At 36.3% G+C, this 18,902-nt stretch overlaps 1 protein-coding gene across 1 annotated transcript; it reads left to right on the top strand.

Moving 5' to 3' along the window:
* Nucleotides 1-9,205: 9,205 nt before the first annotated feature.
* LOC140937368 (follicle-stimulating hormone receptor-like) lies at nucleotides 9,206-17,193 on the top strand. Its single transcript, XM_073386921.1, has 5 exons — nucleotides 9,206-9,346; nucleotides 12,104-12,319; nucleotides 13,168-13,239; nucleotides 13,339-13,410; nucleotides 15,367-17,193. The coding sequence occupies exons 2-5, from the start codon at nucleotides 12,105-12,107 to the stop codon at nucleotides 16,931-16,933; spliced, it is 1,926 nt and encodes a 641-aa protein (XP_073243022.1). The 5' UTR covers nucleotides 9,206-9,346; nucleotide 12,104; the 3' UTR covers nucleotides 16,934-17,193.
* The last annotated feature ends 1,709 nt before the right edge of the window (nucleotides 17,194-18,902 follow it).

The raw sequence follows: 18,902 nt of genomic DNA, 5'->3' as shown, positions 1-18,902 counted from the left end.
AACTTTCCTTGCATCTTTGGCAAAAGAGATTGTAAAACTTTTTTTTCGTTCTAACTAGCTTCTTTATTTTTTTTAATGGCCAGTCAACAGCCCTTTCAAATAATGGGATAAAACAATAACAAAATTTCACTTTACCTTATCAGTCAATGTTCATACATACTCCTGAAGGAGATGTTAACAAAAACATCTTAAACGGCAAATAAATGTTTGCAGTTTTTTTCAGAAATTATTAACTATATCTCTTTTAGCTGGAATATAGGGGGGAAACATTTGTACCTCAAATTCTCTTTTACGTAGCCGATGACTGGTGTACTCTCTAAGGACGAGAGTGAAAAAGCGAACGGTTTTACCTCATCTGGGTGCTTTGCTATGGAGATCAAACTTCCGGTATCAGATGTTTAATGTTTTATATTTGTCACTATTTTCGGCGGCTAAAGAAATGCAATTTGATATAATGTTATAAAATCGCTGTAATTCTGCACCAGTTTTAAACAAGTTTTACACATTATGTCGGGGATGATACATGCGGCTTTTTAGATTTAAAGTCGAATCTCGATATTTCGTCGTGAATCAAATGGCTGCAAAGATCGCATTAAAAGTTTCATTTCATTAAATATGAAAACAATTTAATCTCTTGAATACATAACAAGAGTTGTATTGTAAAGTTTTCAATTTTCTCGACAAGAAAATAATACATTTTCAATAAAATTACGCTCAAATGTCGCCGCTTTTGTTTCTTGATCAATATTAAATAGTAAAACAATACTGTGGCAAGATCGTAAGGCACACAGGAGTAATCCGGACAACGTCTTGGCACCCTGAGGTAACTTTCTCGAGGCAAAAGAATAAATTGCCGTTTTAACTGCCTTTTACCTTGATATTTTCGCTCAATTTTTTTGTTCTATTTCATTTCTTGAACAAAGAAACTTTTTTATATGTTTCTAATAAGGCTTTTCATTTGAAAGCAACCATTATAAATAAAAGGCTGAAAGGGAAACAGGAAATCGTTCAGGCGGCTTTGACTGTATTGGTGTGCGGATACTATGTACGTATCGCTTGATTTACGGTCTGTTTACCTAATTCTTGCTGAATCATATAATTATTCATCTCACCCTTGATTTAGTACAGCTAGTGCGTTCTACGAGAACCGGATCAAATTGAAGGTAAGAAATTTTACTAAGTAAGTATTGTGTTGGACGCTTGTGCCTTGGTTTCATACCGACTTGTCCGCAAACTCCCATAATCATGATGAAAACCGGTTAAGGTGGTTTTAACTTTTGAGTCTGCAGATGAAAATCTGCGTGGCGACGATCCATATGAAACCTGTCCAGTGGCATTTTCATTTTATTTTTTTGTTTTCCAGCATTTTAAAAAATGAGATTTGGAAATTGCGTCAAATTTTAACTTTAATTTGGCCCCCTGTTTAGTGAAAGAAGATTAACCTGTGTTATAGAAGTATATGGTAGGATAGAAATTCTGATAACTGGTTTTTTAGGTACGTTTTCATAGAATGGCTATTCATACTACCAGCCAATTAAACGCTCGTGTGATTTTAGAGAACTTCTGAAAATCCTGTTTAGAAATGGATAATTCGACGGAATTTACAATCCACTGACTGATTTCCTCTTTCATATTCGATCATAAAAGGGGCCAATTGGAATTGCAGCTGTAAAAAAAACTTCTAAAACATTTTTTTATTATTATTTTGAATTAAAATCGATTCTCAAAAATACGGTTTATCGAACACTTCACTCTCTGATTCAAATCGGGTGCTCAAACGCTTATAGGCTAGTTCTGTGCACTAACTTAAAGGGGCTTTCATCTTACCAAAGCACTATAAATTAGCAAAAAAGGAAAAATCCTTTCCCAAACGATGTTTCGTCCTATTTGACTCTTTATCTTACTACATTTGAGGAAGTCTTATCTGCTGTTTATTTTTTTTGTTTCGTTAATTTCTAATAACTGTTGCAATGAATCTGAACCCACGCAAATGAGGAACTAAGGGGGCTATAAATTCATGTCGCTCGTCCTCGTTTCTTGATCATTGCTTTTTCAAACCCTTGGTATGTCTTCTAGCGGCTTTTATTTTTCGCAAAAACATAAGCACTTTGTGCAACAAAACCAAATTTCTCGTCGGTTACCGTTAATAATCCAGTTTTTAGCCTGCCGGATGTTTCCTTGTTGTTGGTTTTATCTTGTGATATAAACACAACATAGTTTTTTTTCTGGATTGTTCTTTGCCTTGAGAAAAAAATTGAGAAATCGATCGGCGATGACGTCTTGGACAGGGAAACATGCGTCGTAAGGGGGCTGATACAACACACACGCATATTTCATGGCCTCTCGGGCAGGCGGTTTTTAAAATTGCGGACTCATTATTTAAAATATCGATGCCAAAAATCAAACATACTGTTTTGCATAGTACCCTGTTCACCAATAACATTCGCATTTCGCCACTGAAAATATTTCTTAATGCTGTGCTAGAGAGACAAAATAAAACCTTTTTACAAACAGTATTGCCAACAAAAAAACACGCGTTTTTACTCGTTTGGCAAACATTAAAGTGGGTAAAGAGTTCTTCAAATTTGCAATGGATAAAGCATTTCTCCGAAAAACCCGCCAAACAAAAAAAAAAACTTGCAGAAAATGGTTTCTTTTTAATCTTTTTTCAACTCTTTGAATTTTTACTCCACGTGCAAAATGGTTTCGATTGTTATTTTTGATGCGTCGTGACAGAACTTGACAGTGAAAACAACCAATACAAGGTTATAGAGTCATTCAGGAATGAGCTTTAAAATCACTTTAATTTAGACTGAAATCTTCTTAGAATAAAAAATGTTAACGAGGTCACTTGATAAAATTATCGATCGGTGATCTGGAAGAAGCAAATTTACCGAATTTGTATTATTGCTGTTTTGCTCAGTTTTAACATGTAAGTTGATTAAACAGAAGGCTTTAGGATAAAGCGCCGGATTACACTGCTGAGTATAGAGCTTGATTACACTCACAGAATTTTAGCTAGATAACAGACCGTATTGCAGCGTCTAAGAACATGACAAAAATTAAAAAGCATCATCACGATTATATTTAGAACCTTCTTGTAGTATCACATTTCAGGTCGGTAAAAGGGAGAAGAACGCAAATGTTGTTTCTAGGGTATTAGAACAGAATAGACCGAAAGGCAGCACATATATAAAATCTGCCTAGTGATTTTATTAGTTTAAGTGACGCTCGGAAAAATTGCTTTATATTTGCAAAACAAAACAAAATAATTCTAAGGTCAGTGGAACCCCCAAAAACGTCCCTTTTAAGGTCAGGAAAGCAAAAGTTTTTACCGCCTGGTCGATGAGCGACTCAATTTCCTCAAGTTTTCGTTATTACCCAATAAAAATAGGATTTCGTTACATGTAAAAGAGTAATTCTTAAAAAGGAAAAAAGGTAGGAGGAACCTAAAATCACAACGCTCTTAATATCTAAATTTTCAAATGATACAGCTTTGACGTTCAACATGACGTAAAGACATTACTGATCAGTACGTAAGCGGAACACAAAAAGAAGAAAAATGATTTAGTTGGCGTTGTGGGATTCACTTAATAAATGTAATTAAGGGGTTTCCGTTTCCATAACTGCAGTATTTTCAGGGCATCCTCAATTGAACTTTCTACAGTTCTAGGCCTTTCCCAATTTTTGCGTAGAAAAATTTCCATTATTATACAGCTTAATCAAACAACGTTTTTTCTTTTATTTTTTCCTTCTGTGGGAATTGGCTAGGGGTAGATTTTGCGTATTGAAAAACCGTATTGAACCAAAATAAACAGAGGTTTTATAGATATAATATATAGCTTACAGTAGCATATCATATAGATCACGTGGCTTTTGATGTGACGTCATGGGTCTAAAAGGTACCCTGCTGGATTTCCATGATGCTTTTAATTTCAAGTTAAGGTCAACAAAAGGAAGGTAGGATACTATGAAATAGTAATAAAAAATATTGAAACCATTTTTTTTCTCAAAGATTTAGAATATTTGTCAAACATGGTTTACCTTTAATGAAAAAAAAGAAGTCGGACTGTCAGTATTGAAATATAATTTCTTTCTTTAGAAATTGCATTGAAAATAAATTTTTTATCAAAAAATTTATCAGGTTATCTTTGCTGCACACACGTTTAACACCTCTCGGGCGCATTTATTAATTTCCATAGGCCCTTGTTTTTCTTCCCACTAGCATGCGATATCAACTCAAACATCGCTTTGAGCGTTACAAACTTGTGCAGTCGTGTGACCATGATTCTTTCGAAACCTTCTTTACAAAATTTATTACGCTCATGTTTTCTTATTGTAAAAATTATTTTGTTTAGTTTTTTCAATAATTGCGCTTCACTAAAGCAATAACACTAAATTAAGAGGAAAAGATGGCAAAAACGTTGATTTCAAAATGATTCTGATTCTTATATTATGCTATTTTGGGGAAAATCTTAGTGCTTTAAGACTATCTCTTAGAGGTGCAACTTGTCCTAAATATTGACACATTTCTTTGCAAAACAAATCCGCGGGCCAACTTTTTCATTGCTTTTGTGATATGAACAATTTAGGCCAGTGACAGCTAGTATTAAGTACAGAAATTTTAATAAACAGGACAACATTTTTAAATTTCACAAATATTACTCGACGGACATCTGTTGTCTTCATTTTAACTGCAAATAAACACCTCGCTTGAAATTATGCAGCATCAACCTACAGTATCGGTAACGATGCCGCTCTTGGACAAATCTGCACGGCTACATTCCTTTGTTGTGCAGGACTACAAAGTGAAACTTGCTAACTACACGTGTTATGGAGGAAATGTCGCTTGTGTTTCTGTTTGCTTTTTTTTTTCCACTGCCGATCATTTTCTCATCGCGCTATAAAATTCTCATGTTTCTGTTCCACCGAAATTCGTCTTCTTTGTTTTTTTATCTCTCGCTCTAGCTCTTTCTCTGTTATCCACGTCATTTTAGACAGTAAAATTTAGTGGAAAAAACGTCTCGGCGTTGTTGTTGCTTTTTTCTCTCTAAAAGTCTGGGTGAGTGACTATGCGATTTACCGCCAAAACGTGAAGGTGCTGAAATGCCAAATTTTACTCAGTCTTACATAAAGGGGTAGAAGTATGTACGTACGGACGATTTTGTAGGAACCAAGATTTCTTACCCATGCTGTTCCATCCAACTGGAACCACAGGTTTAAAAAATACCTTATAAGGCTAGCTTCGCAGCTATTTTCAAAACAATGAAATTTGTTTTGACTTGTTCTGCATTAAAAATAATTTACCAAACTGAAATTTATCTAAAAGATATTTAAATTTTGAATTTTCTTTAGACTTCTAATCGACCTTTCCAAAAAGAATTTGCACTATGCTTGTCGTTGTGGCAGTCTTTGACATGCTTCTTTATCAGTGAAATTATTGTACTAACAATACAACGTACTATGTATTTGGCTAAATATTTTATCTCCTAAAATTAGTAGAAATGGACAAATAACACTTATAACGTTTAAATCCAATCGGCAAGAAGGTAGCTAAAATTAACCATGACGATTGATATCTCGCAAAACTCCCTTAAGCATGATTGCGATCAACTGGATTTTTTTCCCTCATTACCCACCACCAACACATTTGATGCACATAATTTTAAAATAATGCAAAAAATAAAATAAAATATGATTCTTGCGCGTCAAACAAACTTGATACTCTAATAAGACGACAGCAAACAGGAAGCAAAGATTCTTTAATATCTGTGCGTCGATTTGGTACACTGTTTTATAGTATTTTTGCACTCTATTTTGTTTCTGTTGTTGACCGACTTAGCTGGAAGTCCAAGTGATGTATTCATATGCTCATATATTTTCTAGGGCTAAATGATTTGTTTACAACATTCAAACTTTGAGACAATTTTCATTTTGCATTTTTGCTGTTGTGTCATTTGTTCCTCGCCTGGTTTATGCAAGTATAGCTAGGCGATGATCAGGATTTGGAAAATCATTCCTTTAAAAGAAATCAGATTTTTCTACCCTTTAATTCTAGGAATTTTCATAAAGTGACACATCATGATCGAAAACTTGAAAATATTACTTGCTAACAAATTTTTCCGCTTAAATATTTTGATGATTTGTTTTCATCAGTAGTACTTAGTTTTAATCCCCATTGGCCGATGGAACACTCACTCCTTTCTAAGGTTAGCATGCAGAAATGATCAATATAACGTCTTTTTATCTCACAAAACAATGCAAGTGACTTATTTATCTTTGCCTCTCCGGAAGAGTATAACCGCCCACAGGGGACAAAATCAACCCTGTCACAACCGCTTATTTATAACTACCTACTGTAAGACATCGGCCATAAGAGATATCTTCCAATGGCAGAGTAGTATGATGTTAATACCGCAGTGTGATAAATTGCCCACCCAGGAGCCGAGCATTGTTAAACTTTGAACTGGAATTGATTAGTCTCATTAACCCCTAACACCTAAATACAGAAAATAGAGAATTTTAATAAAAAACGACTGAAAGCGACGAAACCGTTATAGAATACACAGTAAAAGGACATTCAAATATTGTGGTGATAAGAGCATTTAAAACAAAACAAAATAACAATAGACTGCAATATTTAACCTTTGCAGGAAAGGAAGCGATCCAATGAAAACCTGACATAATACTTTTTCACGAGTCAAGGTGAGTTTAATATAAAATTCACATTCGTATGACGTGTAGTGCACAGAACTTCAGTGCAACTTAGACTTGGACGGTATTTTCTACTTATAAGGTTTTTGAGGATTTTGTCATGATATTAAGATTACATACAATTTGCCTTTTATCAGTGGAAGAAATCCTCTAAGACATAATATATCTGAAAAATTAATCCATGAACAGTGCATCCGTTTTACCGCTCTCTACGTGCCAAAAAGTCATTTGAATTTTCAAATCCAGTGCGTGTTTTTTACTAGGGCCTAAGAGCTAAATGCTTAGGAAATAAAACAGACGCTTTACTTCATACTCTCTATTCTCAACAATTTTACAATCTTATTCATTTAGTACAATAAAGTGTATTTTAAAGCTGTTCCCACCCTATCGTTATTTAACAATTTTTTCAATTCTCTAAATTTGTTCCGGCTTTTAGCCGATTTGTAGTCACACTAGGAGAAAAAAATTGGGTAATGAGATGGTTTTTCAATTATTTTCCAACACTTAAAATTTAAAGCGGCTTGTTTGGACATCGGAAGCTGTAAATATTTCACACATTAGCCAAGTAAGATCCTTTTAAAAAGCCGCTTTTGCAGTTTTAAAAGCATAAAAACGACTGCTCCCTAAAATCTGATCGCAGACTAAATAATTATGCATATGTTGATGAGCAAAGCAAGTTAAGATCATATCACAGGAACACGTACTTGGCTAGTTCAAAAACCTGGCACACTCCAAAGCACCGCCGAAACAAACCAAAAAACAGCGCAGTAGGTAAAATATAAAAAGTAAAATTAAACCCTAAGGCCAACATTAAATGTTCTTTCTGCTTGTTTTATCCATTCGACGTGTCAAGGAGTGTTCGGGATTGTTCTCACTTTCACTCAAAACAGAAAACAAATTAATCGCTCGAGACATTTTGGATGTTGTTTGTTAACTTAGTTGGTTAAGTTAACAAACTTTGTTGAGTTTGTTAAGTTAGTTGGTTGGTTGACGGTCAGTCAATACACTTATAATTAATGGAAACAAATTGTAGGAGGACGTGCACAACCATTTAAAAATAGTGATTCGTTCCTGAAAAAAAGATTCGGGGCTTTCGACCTCACATATATATTTCCAAGCGTAAATGACAAAACTAAATAAATTAATTAAAGAACACGTTAATTTCACGTTAAAACCATGTTGTCAGATATCGGGATGAACATCGCTCGAAAGGAAAGGATTGTTTATTGTAAAAAATATATATTTTTTATTATTTTTTATTTCATTAAATGAATACATCTTACCTTTAGCATAGTACGACAACTTTTGAACACAAAGGGAAACTCATCTATTGGCCTTTAGCAATGGAATTCATCTGTCACCTTTTTCCCGTCTTTTTTTTGGTACATACCCGGCGTTTAATTTAATTAAATATCAGATTGCCGTCTTCCTGTGCACGAAACTTATACGTTTCTTGCAAATGCAAACAGAATCTCTCTCTTTCGGAAACAGAACATTATTTTTGGGTCTCCTCTCCCGATGACAAGTGTCAAATTCTGCTTTTTATCTTTCCGACTCGGCTGTTTTACTGTTTTCCGCTTTGGTTAATGCGTTTTAGTCTGTGAGGCTGACTTCGAAAGATCTGTATCCTTCAATGAACCAGGTGAGACCACCATCACAAACAATATAGTTATCTTGATAAAATCTATCTTTCTGCTCCCCCCCTCTCCCCCACCCAGGCACTATTCTCCAGTAATCAGTTTTCCAAAACACCTGCTCCCTCGAACAATTTTTGCTTCACAAAAATTACAATTCCCTTCAATTAGACTTATCTGCTTTATTTCTATTAAAATGCGACTGGTCAGATTCTCAGAATAACTCAAAATGTATTTTCGTCGTGCCTGATATTTACGTTTAATGATCTATAAAATTACACCCTGGAAACAATCAGATTTTATGTTTGATTTGAAAATAAGTAATAAAGAAAGAAGTGCTCCTTTTTAAGAAAGTCCTTTTAGAAAACTTTATGAGTATGAAAAATGCTCTTCATTTCATGAAAAGTTATATGAAGTCATCGACATATTCAAATGTTAAGATCACTTTCAAGCAATAAGAGAAAGAAATCAATAAAAGCTATTAAGAAATATGTAAAAATCAGGCATCAAACCTACAATATGGACCACAAACAGATATTTTAAATACCGAAAAAGCAAAAAATTGAAAGCTCTGGATTCACTAACACCTACGTTTTGTGCGAGGGGAATGACCTAGCGGATTTATTTGAATGTCAGAAAAGGAACGCTTTTAAATAACTTACCAGCGAATAGTTATGTCTAAAAGTGAAAGTTTTAAGCTTAGTTTCTGTCCGTGGGCAGTGGGATTTTTAATCATGAACTTGCCCAAAAAGGAAAAATGACGTACTGCGAATTATTAACGGCAATAAAATTATTGAAAAGTGTCCGTAAGATAAAAATTTCCCACCGCAGTGATCTTTATGTTTACAAAAGCCATCGTGGAAGGGCAACAGACGCTTTGGTAAACTAACATTTCTACATTACTAACATGATACTTTCCTAACCGGAACGAGAAAACATTCAGAGCCAAAAAATTGGCCGCTTAGAAGCTCTGAGTCATCGACGTTCTTGAAAACAAGGTAACTAAAAAATTCAAGTTGTGTGTAATTAGTAATAAATTCAGCTGCCTTTTCGTCAAGTTTTGCAACGCAATTTTTTCTTAGATATGTTTTCTCATGAATATCAAAGGAAAGAGGTTGGAACATTGTCGTTTTGAGATCATAATGCTTTGTGAGACTCCGCTTTGAGGGGTCACCCGTAGACTATTTTAAATGTCGGAGCATGATGTAAAGAATTTATTTGGCGATTCTCTGATGAAAATGTAGATTTAATAACTCTGAATTCATGTTTTGCTTTTTTTTATATGATAACTTGGTAGGTTACCTATTTATAATAAACTAAAAAAAAGGGTATCTTTCAGCAATCAGTGTTCAAACAATTACCTTCAAAAAATTTCTCGACTAATTTGTAAACCCCTTCTTCAAACGATTCAAATAAAAACTTTTCAAACTACCCTTTAAATTCGACCACCAAGCAAAACAACCTGTGAAAAAAAATTCAGGTGACTTCAAGATAAAGGGATATTTGTAACTGCCTAATTTTTAAAATGTTATGTAACGACTTTTCCATTATAATTTACATATAATTCTGGATATCAGTTCATGAGTATATAATACTGGGCCTTTTTGGATGTTAATTTATCTGACGATAGTGAATACAGTATGTTTGATAATACCATGGAGAACGATCAAAATCTTCAATACTTTAAATTAGAGTTAAAAACAAAAGTCGGTCTTTGTGCTTACGTAATATTTTATGTTTAGTCTTGTAAATACCGTTTGTTTGAGAAAAAGGAGGACACGTCGTCATGGAGATAGTATCACCTGCTAGATTAACAATTATCCAAAACTGTTAGAAAATAACTTGTTTCACGCAGTCTCTAACTCATAACCCAAGTATTGTATTAAGTGATATATTTGATATTTCAAAGACAAGTTAATGACATAAGTTTTTCCTAATCTATGACTCGCTCCGTTTCGGTCGCAATAAAACAAACCTTAAGCCGTTTCGTAGGCAGTCAAACTGTTCCTTTCAATTTGCCTTAAGGTGATTCCCTCAATAGTAAACGAGTCTGACAGATTATCGATGAAACTTGTTACACTGCTGACGTAAGTCAAAAAGTTATTAAAAGGCAATAAAAATATGAATCACCTTGCTCGTCTCCACGGTACAATGTTCAGCGACAAAAATGGTTATTTAGGCGCCTTTGGCAATAGCCTCGTGCCACGTAAAACTAGAAAACAGCCAGGATATTCTGCACAAATAATGCGATTTTTCAAAGGGTTTTCCTTCATTCTATTATCTATCCATGCCTCGAAATGCCTTTGAATACTTTTCTTTTGAGTTTATGCTCTAAAGTAGACTTTATTTGGACATGCGCTGGTCAACTCGTCATAGCTCAATCCATACAATTTAGTCAAATTTCCAAAAAACCGGCCATAGAATTCTGTCAATTTTTTTCCTATCGACAGGAGTTACTGTTCTTATTCAATCTCGAAAAACAGTGGGTTCACCGAGCTCGTTACTGCAGTAGTATTGCAGAGGTGCACATCACTTGCAAATTTATTTCCATTAATGTGCATGCAAGGTGGAAATTGAAATTTACATGTAAATATCGGGGAAACAATACAGTAAAGATGGAGCTTAACTGGCGATTTCAGTGATTCAGAACAGGATCGTTATCAACTATGGAAAGCTTCATTCCGTGTCTGTGAGGAACTCAAGAATTACACACCTCCCGCTTATGTTATGCACATTCTCAAAACAGCTAGAAAAATTACTACTGATCGAAATTTTTAGTAACTATCCCTTCCGATCAATCTCAGTTTATTAAGGCCTGTTTCAAACGTTGTGCTACTGCCCTACTAAGCTGGCTCGACTGTAGCTCGACTGCAACGCGACACTAGCACCACTTGGTAGAGTAGAGCAAACTATTAAATGTATTTATAATTTATGAATTGAGTTCGACACGGCGGTAGCACGACGTTTGAAACCAAGTCAAGCTGCTGCAGTGTAGCACCGCAAGGCTTGCCGTGCTACACGGCAGTAGTACGACTTGGTTTGAAACATCGCGCTACTGCCGTGCTAAATTAAAAGTCAATTTTAATTCGATCAATTGAGTTCGGCACGGCAGTAGCACGGCGTCTGAAACGGGCCTTATCTTCCTTATGAAGTTTTGGTTCATCTTCTTCATCTTGTTATGCGCAGTGAGAACTGAGCAGGGCAAAATCAGCGAATTAAGAGATGTTTGAACATATTCATCCGATAAGGATTGAGGAGCATCTAATATTAATTCCTCAGATTAGAAGCACGAAAAGAAGTCATCTTCCAGTGATTATATTTTGTGCTAGTTACCGAGTACTTTTCCTGACTTTAAAGCTCGTCAGTAGATCTATTCGCTGGTTCTTTCAAATACCGAATAGACATCATAGGATCAAAATTCCTAAGTATTTTAAATGTAGATATACGGCCACTGAAAAAAAAAAAAAAGAAAACGCCAAAATGTACCAGAAAAATGCATAGCTCTGTGAACAGATAATGCCGTTAGTAAGTATTCGTAATTGTTATTTTCAAATAACAGCAATATTTTTGCGGGCGAACAAATGTGAGCCCGCTGACGTAGTCATGGTGTGGGTGGTCAGCGGCACTTTAAGAACTGTATAGAGACCTGTATAGCATCATGTTCGCCCGCCCGCATGTTTGCACTAACCATTAAGTTAATTATTAAATAAATACTATATTTACTATTGTTTGAGTTTACTTTTTCCCCACCACAGGATGAGAACAATCTTACTCGTTTGCGCTGCCCTAACTATCAGAAGATGTCATTCACGTGATCAACTGGTGGACATTACAAATTTATCCAGCTGGGTGCATTGTTCCTCAATTTGTTGGTGTACCTCAGACAACTACAGCCGTACTTATGGGCGATGTTTTGTAACACATTTGGATGAATCAATAGACGTTAACTTGTCTAGAAACCTTTACTCGTTGTAAGTTTAGGACCCATGAGCTTTCATAGATAATAGTAGTCTTGCCACAAGTCGATTGCGAAAGCGCCGAAGGCTTGAGGGACGCTCCCGAAGAGAGCAAATGCGAGCGACTTAAGTCGTAAGTCCACTTGTTCCGTCTGCATAAGATTGAATTTAATTTGCATAATGTTGGCGCGAAAAAAAATGGTTCTTGACGTAAGTTTGACAGCTGTTTGACAGCCAACTAAAATTAAATGTTCTCGTATGACTGGATAATCTCAACTCCAAGACGGAGATGACTTGACTTCAAAACAAAACCGTTTCCGGGGTCAGTCACTCTCCAAAATCGAATGAAGAACCGGAAACGGGCTTGAGAAAGTCTAAGATAATTATAGAAAGATTTTAAAACTTGAGATTCACGGCACGGTCTAGACATTAAAACGACAGTGACGAACACAAGTCAGCCCGGGGCATGACGACGTTGTGGAAAAAAATCCGCTAAGTGGTAAACAGTTTGATTGCAACGGCTAGGCACACAAACCTTTTTTGACCAGCATCATTTTTCAAACTTCGTTGTAGCATTTGACCCTTTATTCCATCAGTTTGGAAAAATTTAAAATGTTCTTTGAGATTTTCAAAACCTTTGACAAAAAAATCGTCTCCAAATAAACTGCAAATGGGACCGTAATAAGAAATTAATGCCATTTTTCGAATCATTGAGTCAATCTGGAGTCATGTAGATGCAATGTATGGTCCACATATTTTGGCTTAGTTTTACATGATTCTAAAGATGCATTACGTCCACTTAAGCCAAACAGGTATTCTTCTACGACACCTGATTTTTTTTTTTTTTTTTGCATTTTTTTCAGATCTCTTGCTAATAACGGAATTAGAAAGATCCCAAGTGGCGTCTTCAGTAATTTCGAAAATCTCGAGATCTTGTAAGTAAAATCATTGCTTATAGTAACATCATTCTGTTAAAGCGAGAGAACATTCAATCTGATTTTCTCAGTATAACCATACGCGTTGTTTTCCTTCAGATCTTTATCAAATAACAGCATTGAAACAATTAACGAAGGTGCATTTCACGGCTTGAAGCATCTTCGTATTTTGTAAGTATGTACATCTCTTCAATTGCTGCTTGACTTTAAAGGGGCTATGTCAAGGGGATATTGCTATTTTAGGTGAATTCTGCGCTTAAGTCATAAATTAGAGCCTTAACACATACACAGCTAAGCATACCAAACAGACTGAGAGGATACCAAACAGATTTCATCAGGGAACAGTAACCATAATTTATTATAAAATAACTAAGATAGTACGCGCGCTCTGATTGGCTGAGGGGAGTGTTTGCATGAGAGTATGTAAACATGGTTGTTGCTTCACGGTTCGCGCGCTAATCACGCAATCAAAAGTCAATCAAAAGTTTTCAAGTTCAAAACTCGACAAGTTTACCTTATTTAGCCATTCCTTCGTCGGCTGAAACTTGGAAAATCGTTTCAAAGAAAGCGTGTCAATTTTTTTTCGCTTAAGCTGACATTTTAAGGGCGAAAAGTCCGTATTTTGGAAAGCATCTTTTTGCAAAACAAGAACTGATTACGCGTGCAAGACTTCGTGGACAAGACTTTACGACTGGTAAGAATTTCTCTTTTAATCAGTGCCATGCAAAGAGTTTCTCGGGAAATTTATTTTATAAAAGCAATAGAAAACTTTTTTCCTGTGTTTGCATAGCCTGATATAAACACGAGAGGGGTTTGGGAGAATTCTCGACAGTTATACAAACCCTCGACTTCGTCTCGGGTTTGCATAACTGTCTCGAATTCTCCCAAACCCCTCTCGTGTTTATATCAGGCTATGCAAACACGGAAAACTTTTTCTATTGCTTAATTATAAAATAACTAAGATAGTACGCGCGCTCTGATTGGCTGAGAGGAGTGTTTGCATGAGAGTATGTAAACATGGTTGTGGCGTCAAGATGTTTTGCTTTTCGCGCGCAAATCACGCAAGCACGAATTTGAAAAAGTTTTCAAGTTCAAAACTCGACAAGTTTACTTTATTTACCCATTCCTTCGTCGACTGAAACTTGGAAAATCGTTACCATGAAAGTGTGTCAATTTTTTTCGCCTAAGCTGACATTTTAAGCAAGAAAAGTCCGTATTTTGGAAAGTATCTTTTTGCAAAACAAGAACCAATTACGCGTGCAAGACTTCGTGGACAAGACTTGCGACTGGTAAGAATTTCCTTTTTAATCAGTGCCATACAAAGAGTTTTGCGTTTTTTCTCGGCAAATTTATTTTATAAAAGCAATAGAAAACTTTTTTCCTGTGTTTGCATAGCCTGATATAAACACTGGAGGCGTTGGGAGAATTCTTGACAGTTATGCAAACCCGAGACGAAGTCGAGGGTTTGCATGACTGTCTCGAATTCTCCCAACCCCTCTCGTGTTTATATCAGGCTATGCAAACACGGAAAACGTTTTCTACTGCTTAAATAATGATTGGTGATTTTTGCAGGCAGAGCATTAAAACTCGAAAAAAAATGGCCCAATATTTTTCAAGTTTCAATCCATGTCCATCCTTGCCATCCGTACCAACATGTTACTGGAAACACGTTCAGTGCCTGAACATATTCTTTTCTTGTTATTCTTCGAATTCAATTGATGTGAACACACTTTTTAGCTTTTTAACAGGATAGCAAATAGATACTGTAACATGGCCTCTTTAAATGGTAGAACTAAGGGAAAGGATAGCGTCACGACAGAGAGTAGGTTTTCAGTGACTAAAATCGCCGTCGCCAACAGCAGGCCTTTTTAAGAATGGAATGTACCAAATATCCCTACCTCCTCCAACTTAGAATATAAAGTTACCTCTGATTAAAAAGTATTGCGCCCTTTCGTTCCGTTTATAAAGTTTAAACTTCGTCGTCTTTGAAAAACAGCTGTTATGAAATGAAATAACAAGTGTAGGTTTGGCTTGCTTCCTTGTCATCTATTTTGATCTTTGTTTTAATGCTTTTTTTGGCTTTGAATAGTATTTTACTAACACAGATATTTTTCTTTCTTAAATAAGAGATCTTCAATTCAACAATTTAAGGAAATGGAAGGGTGATCCTTCCAGTGATGTACCTTCACTCCAAGTTCTCAAAGTAAACGGAAACAAGAATTGGATACCAAGTCAGCGGACTTTAAAATTGCCCATGCTCAAAGAGGTGCTTGGAGTCACATGGAGTCAGCACTGCTTCGAGTGTGATCTCATTAAGACCCATGTAAATGAACCACTCCTTTTCAGTGACCAGGAAATAGGCGACGAGGAGGACATGGGAAGTGGAGAAATTGTGAGCGGCGAAGGCGATGGCGACGACGATGCTTGTCACGTGACGATTAAAGAGTTTTATTTTTACCCTGATGAGGTCAAATATGGGATGTCGTCACAGTTTGTAAAACAAGGCTTCTCACCACAGTGTCTCTGCAATCCTCACTCGGATTGTTATAAAAACGAGGTAATAATTACCTTTCTACGACAACTATATTATCTTCCGCGAAAATTGTTTTTGTCTCAGTATGGACTGGGTGCGTTGATAATCTTGCTGAATGTTGTCGTTCTTGCCGTGATTTTGCGTTCAAGGATACTCAGGAAAAATGTTTCTTTTATCTTAGTTGGCAGTATGTCAATGAGTGACTTACTGATTGGCGTATACTGCATAGCGATCGCCAAGTACAACTTATTCAGCAATTTAGATGAAGTTATACTAGGAGTTATTTTGGAAAATGACCCAAAGATTTGCAGTTATATTGGAATGATCTTTACAACTGGTCAAGTTACAGCTGTTATCAACTCCCTGTTGTTAACTCTGGAGAGATATCTTGTCATAGTGCACTTCCAGGGATGTCGAGGGAAAATAAATAAGAGGACAATGCTCGTCGTTGTGACTTTCGCATGGATTGGAGCTGTTATCTTTGCAAGCCTGCCTCTGCTAGGAGTAAAAAGGCTAAAATACCATAAATGGTTCCAGTGCACAATGCCATTTCACACCGGTGAAGGAATCACGCAGACAACAGACGTCACACTCAGCATTTCCGCCATGTTTGTAATTTTCTACTTGATCAGTCTTGGACTGTATGTGTTGATCTTCTGCTACGCAAGGAAGTCAAGTGTACAGTTTGGCATCAAACGCGAGGCAAGACTAGCCAGAAAAATCGCCACGTTGGTGTCCTCAAATTTCATACTATTCACTCTCCCGACTGTATTGCTTCTAGTGTACGTTTACTCATTCTCTGATGTGTTACTTGATATGATTAAATCCTTCTCAAGCATGCGCTCCTTTTTTATTGTTGGCGGATGGCTTCCGGTCACGTGTTTCAGCTTGAATTCACTGGTGAATCCCTTCCTGTACCCATTCAGACATAGGCAATTTAAGAAGGAAATGCGTTCTTTCCACTCAAGACTAAGGACTGGTATCAGTAATACTTTTTCCCCTTTCGCGGCCACAGCACAACAACTGAGCCTTCGAACATCTGCACTCCGTCACCACATTCGACTTCATTTCCATTCCTTCACTGCCCGACGGGATGGGCAAACCTCGGTTCGAGTGGAGCTTCAACCTGACGGGCATTGCAGACGAAGGGCGTCTGTATGAGACCAGTGGAAGGATCCTCTCTTAAAGGCCCTAGCACTGATTTTACGATTTCAGGTTTTTGCGCACCCCGCGAGCAAAGCCTCTTTTTGTCTCTGCCTGAATTGCGTCAAGCCTTTGAAGTCGCCGCAGCCCGAACTTCTAGACTAGTCAACCTTGTTTTCTCTGGTCAAACTGTACACGCTATACCAAGTGCACGGCTATTAGGCCTACGGCTGAAACAGTATCCTAGCTATATGTAGCGCATGCCCAGCAAAGATGTTACTCCAATCATGCAGTCTTTTCTCAAGTGTGCGCCAAAATCGAGCAAGTGAAAGAAAGGCCTGCTGGCATGGTGGTGTTTGTGCCTTCACTTGGTGAAGTTGAATAGCTCATGTGTAACACGAGATTGAGCGAGGAGCCTCTCTTTATGCTCCTGCTAGGGCATTATAATATAAAGGCTCATTTGGAAAATAATATTTATTGAAAAGAAAACAACTTTATATAGCTATACATACCTAAATCGACTCAATTTTTCTTTCATCAAACTTTTAAATTGTCACAAAATTGATCAATAGTAATAGAAAAAATACAAAAAATGTATCTTAAAAAATCAGCTTAGAGGATAAAAATTCTTGTGCTTCCTTTTTTCATCAAATCCTTTTACGGCCCTGTCATTTTTCATTTTCTTTTTTTTTACAATTCAAAAAAAGTGATCGCGGGTCTTTTTTGATCACAAAGGCACCAGAACCATCGACCACTTTAGCAACAGGTGGAGACAATTAATCGGCCGAATTAAAGTGTTAAATGTCTATCACCCCTTTAATCACCCTTATCAGGTTCGCTAGCTGAGCTTCTGAGTGGGATTTGAACAATTTGTTTTTTCAAGCTGAATAGCTGGAACGTTACAATGTTCATTTGCCTATTTGGGACACAGTTTTCGTCAAAGAGAGACCCGTCATTTTCAAGAGTTTATACTAGAAATAATATTCTTCTCATATTCCCTTTCATTTGTCCATCTTCCTTCCTATGGATTGGTTTCCACGGCAATTTTAACTCACTTCTAGTCCCTTAAGTTTCTAAAGTGACCAATGATAATATCATACGTTGCACCTTTAGACCGATTATTTAACGTATTCGAGGTGACTTGCTCCAGTTTTTAGCAGAATAACACCACGGAGAAATTAATAAAAGCTTCTAAATCAAATAACCCTTATGCATGTTTACGTCTCACGAGCAAATTTCAACACCAAGCAACGTTTTGAAATTGTAAATTTGCAAAGTTTACATTAATGTATTCCCTATGAAATACCCTTTTAGTTCTTAAAAGACTTGGTCTGGTGAAATTTGTTCGTCCGACGTGGTCATGCATAAGGACTATTCAAGACGTTTAAAAATGTTAATTAAGAAACGAATTCTCTTAGCTGTACGAACTTTGCCAAAACTATGTTTCAGGGTTTTTTGAGTAGCTATAAAAGTCATGTATCGGTGAGGTGGAAATTTTGCTTATGAGGAAAATTTCTAATTCTTCTCATTTTGGATAATAAATAAAATAGTTTCTCTGTTATAGTTTCATAAAAATATTTTCTCTGCAAGTGTACGTTACTACCGTAAATTGATTCTAAATAGTTAAAGACGTTCAAGCGACACACGACAGTAATGGTTTTAACAGCGTCAAACGGAAGAGAGAAAGAATTCGTACAAGCAAACACAATTAAGTCAGCCGTTTGTCTCATGAAATGATGAGTCCTGATCCTTACTTGTCAGAAGTTTCTTCCCTACGAAATTTGGAGCCTAAAATCTTACTCAACAACTTGTTTTTTCATGTTCAGTGTCCCGTTTCTCGAAAAGCCCGGTAACTTTTCGGGCCCGAAGAAAAATTTTAAAATCAAAACCTGTTTAATGGTAGCACAGGGCCTGCCTCACAAACCAGTTAATTTGTTTCGTTAACTGATAGTTTTATTGTATTATTTTCAAAAATGTTAAAACTTTG

The sequence above is a fragment of the Porites lutea genome, chromosome 5 (genome assembly GCF_958299795.1).
Source record: "Porites lutea chromosome 5, jaPorLute2.1, whole genome shotgun sequence".
Classification (NCBI taxonomy): Eukaryota; Metazoa; Cnidaria; class Anthozoa; order Scleractinia; family Poritidae; genus Porites; species Porites lutea.
The sequence above is the reverse complement of the archived record's forward strand: the minus strand, read 5'-3'. Positions and strand labels throughout refer to the sequence as shown.

Coding starts and splice junctions, on each gene's coding strand:
- LOC140937368 (XM_073386921.1), top strand. CDS start 12,105: ATGAGAACAATCTTACTCGTTTGCGCTGCCCTAACTATCAGAAGATGT. Junction 12,320..13,167: donor TCTAGAAACCTTTACTCGTT/GTAAGTTTAGGA, acceptor CATTTTTTTCAG/ATCTCTTGCTAATAACGGAA. Junction 13,411..15,366: donor TTGAAGCATCTTCGTATTTT/GTAAGTATGTAC, acceptor TTCTTAAATAAG/AGATCTTCAATTCAACAATT.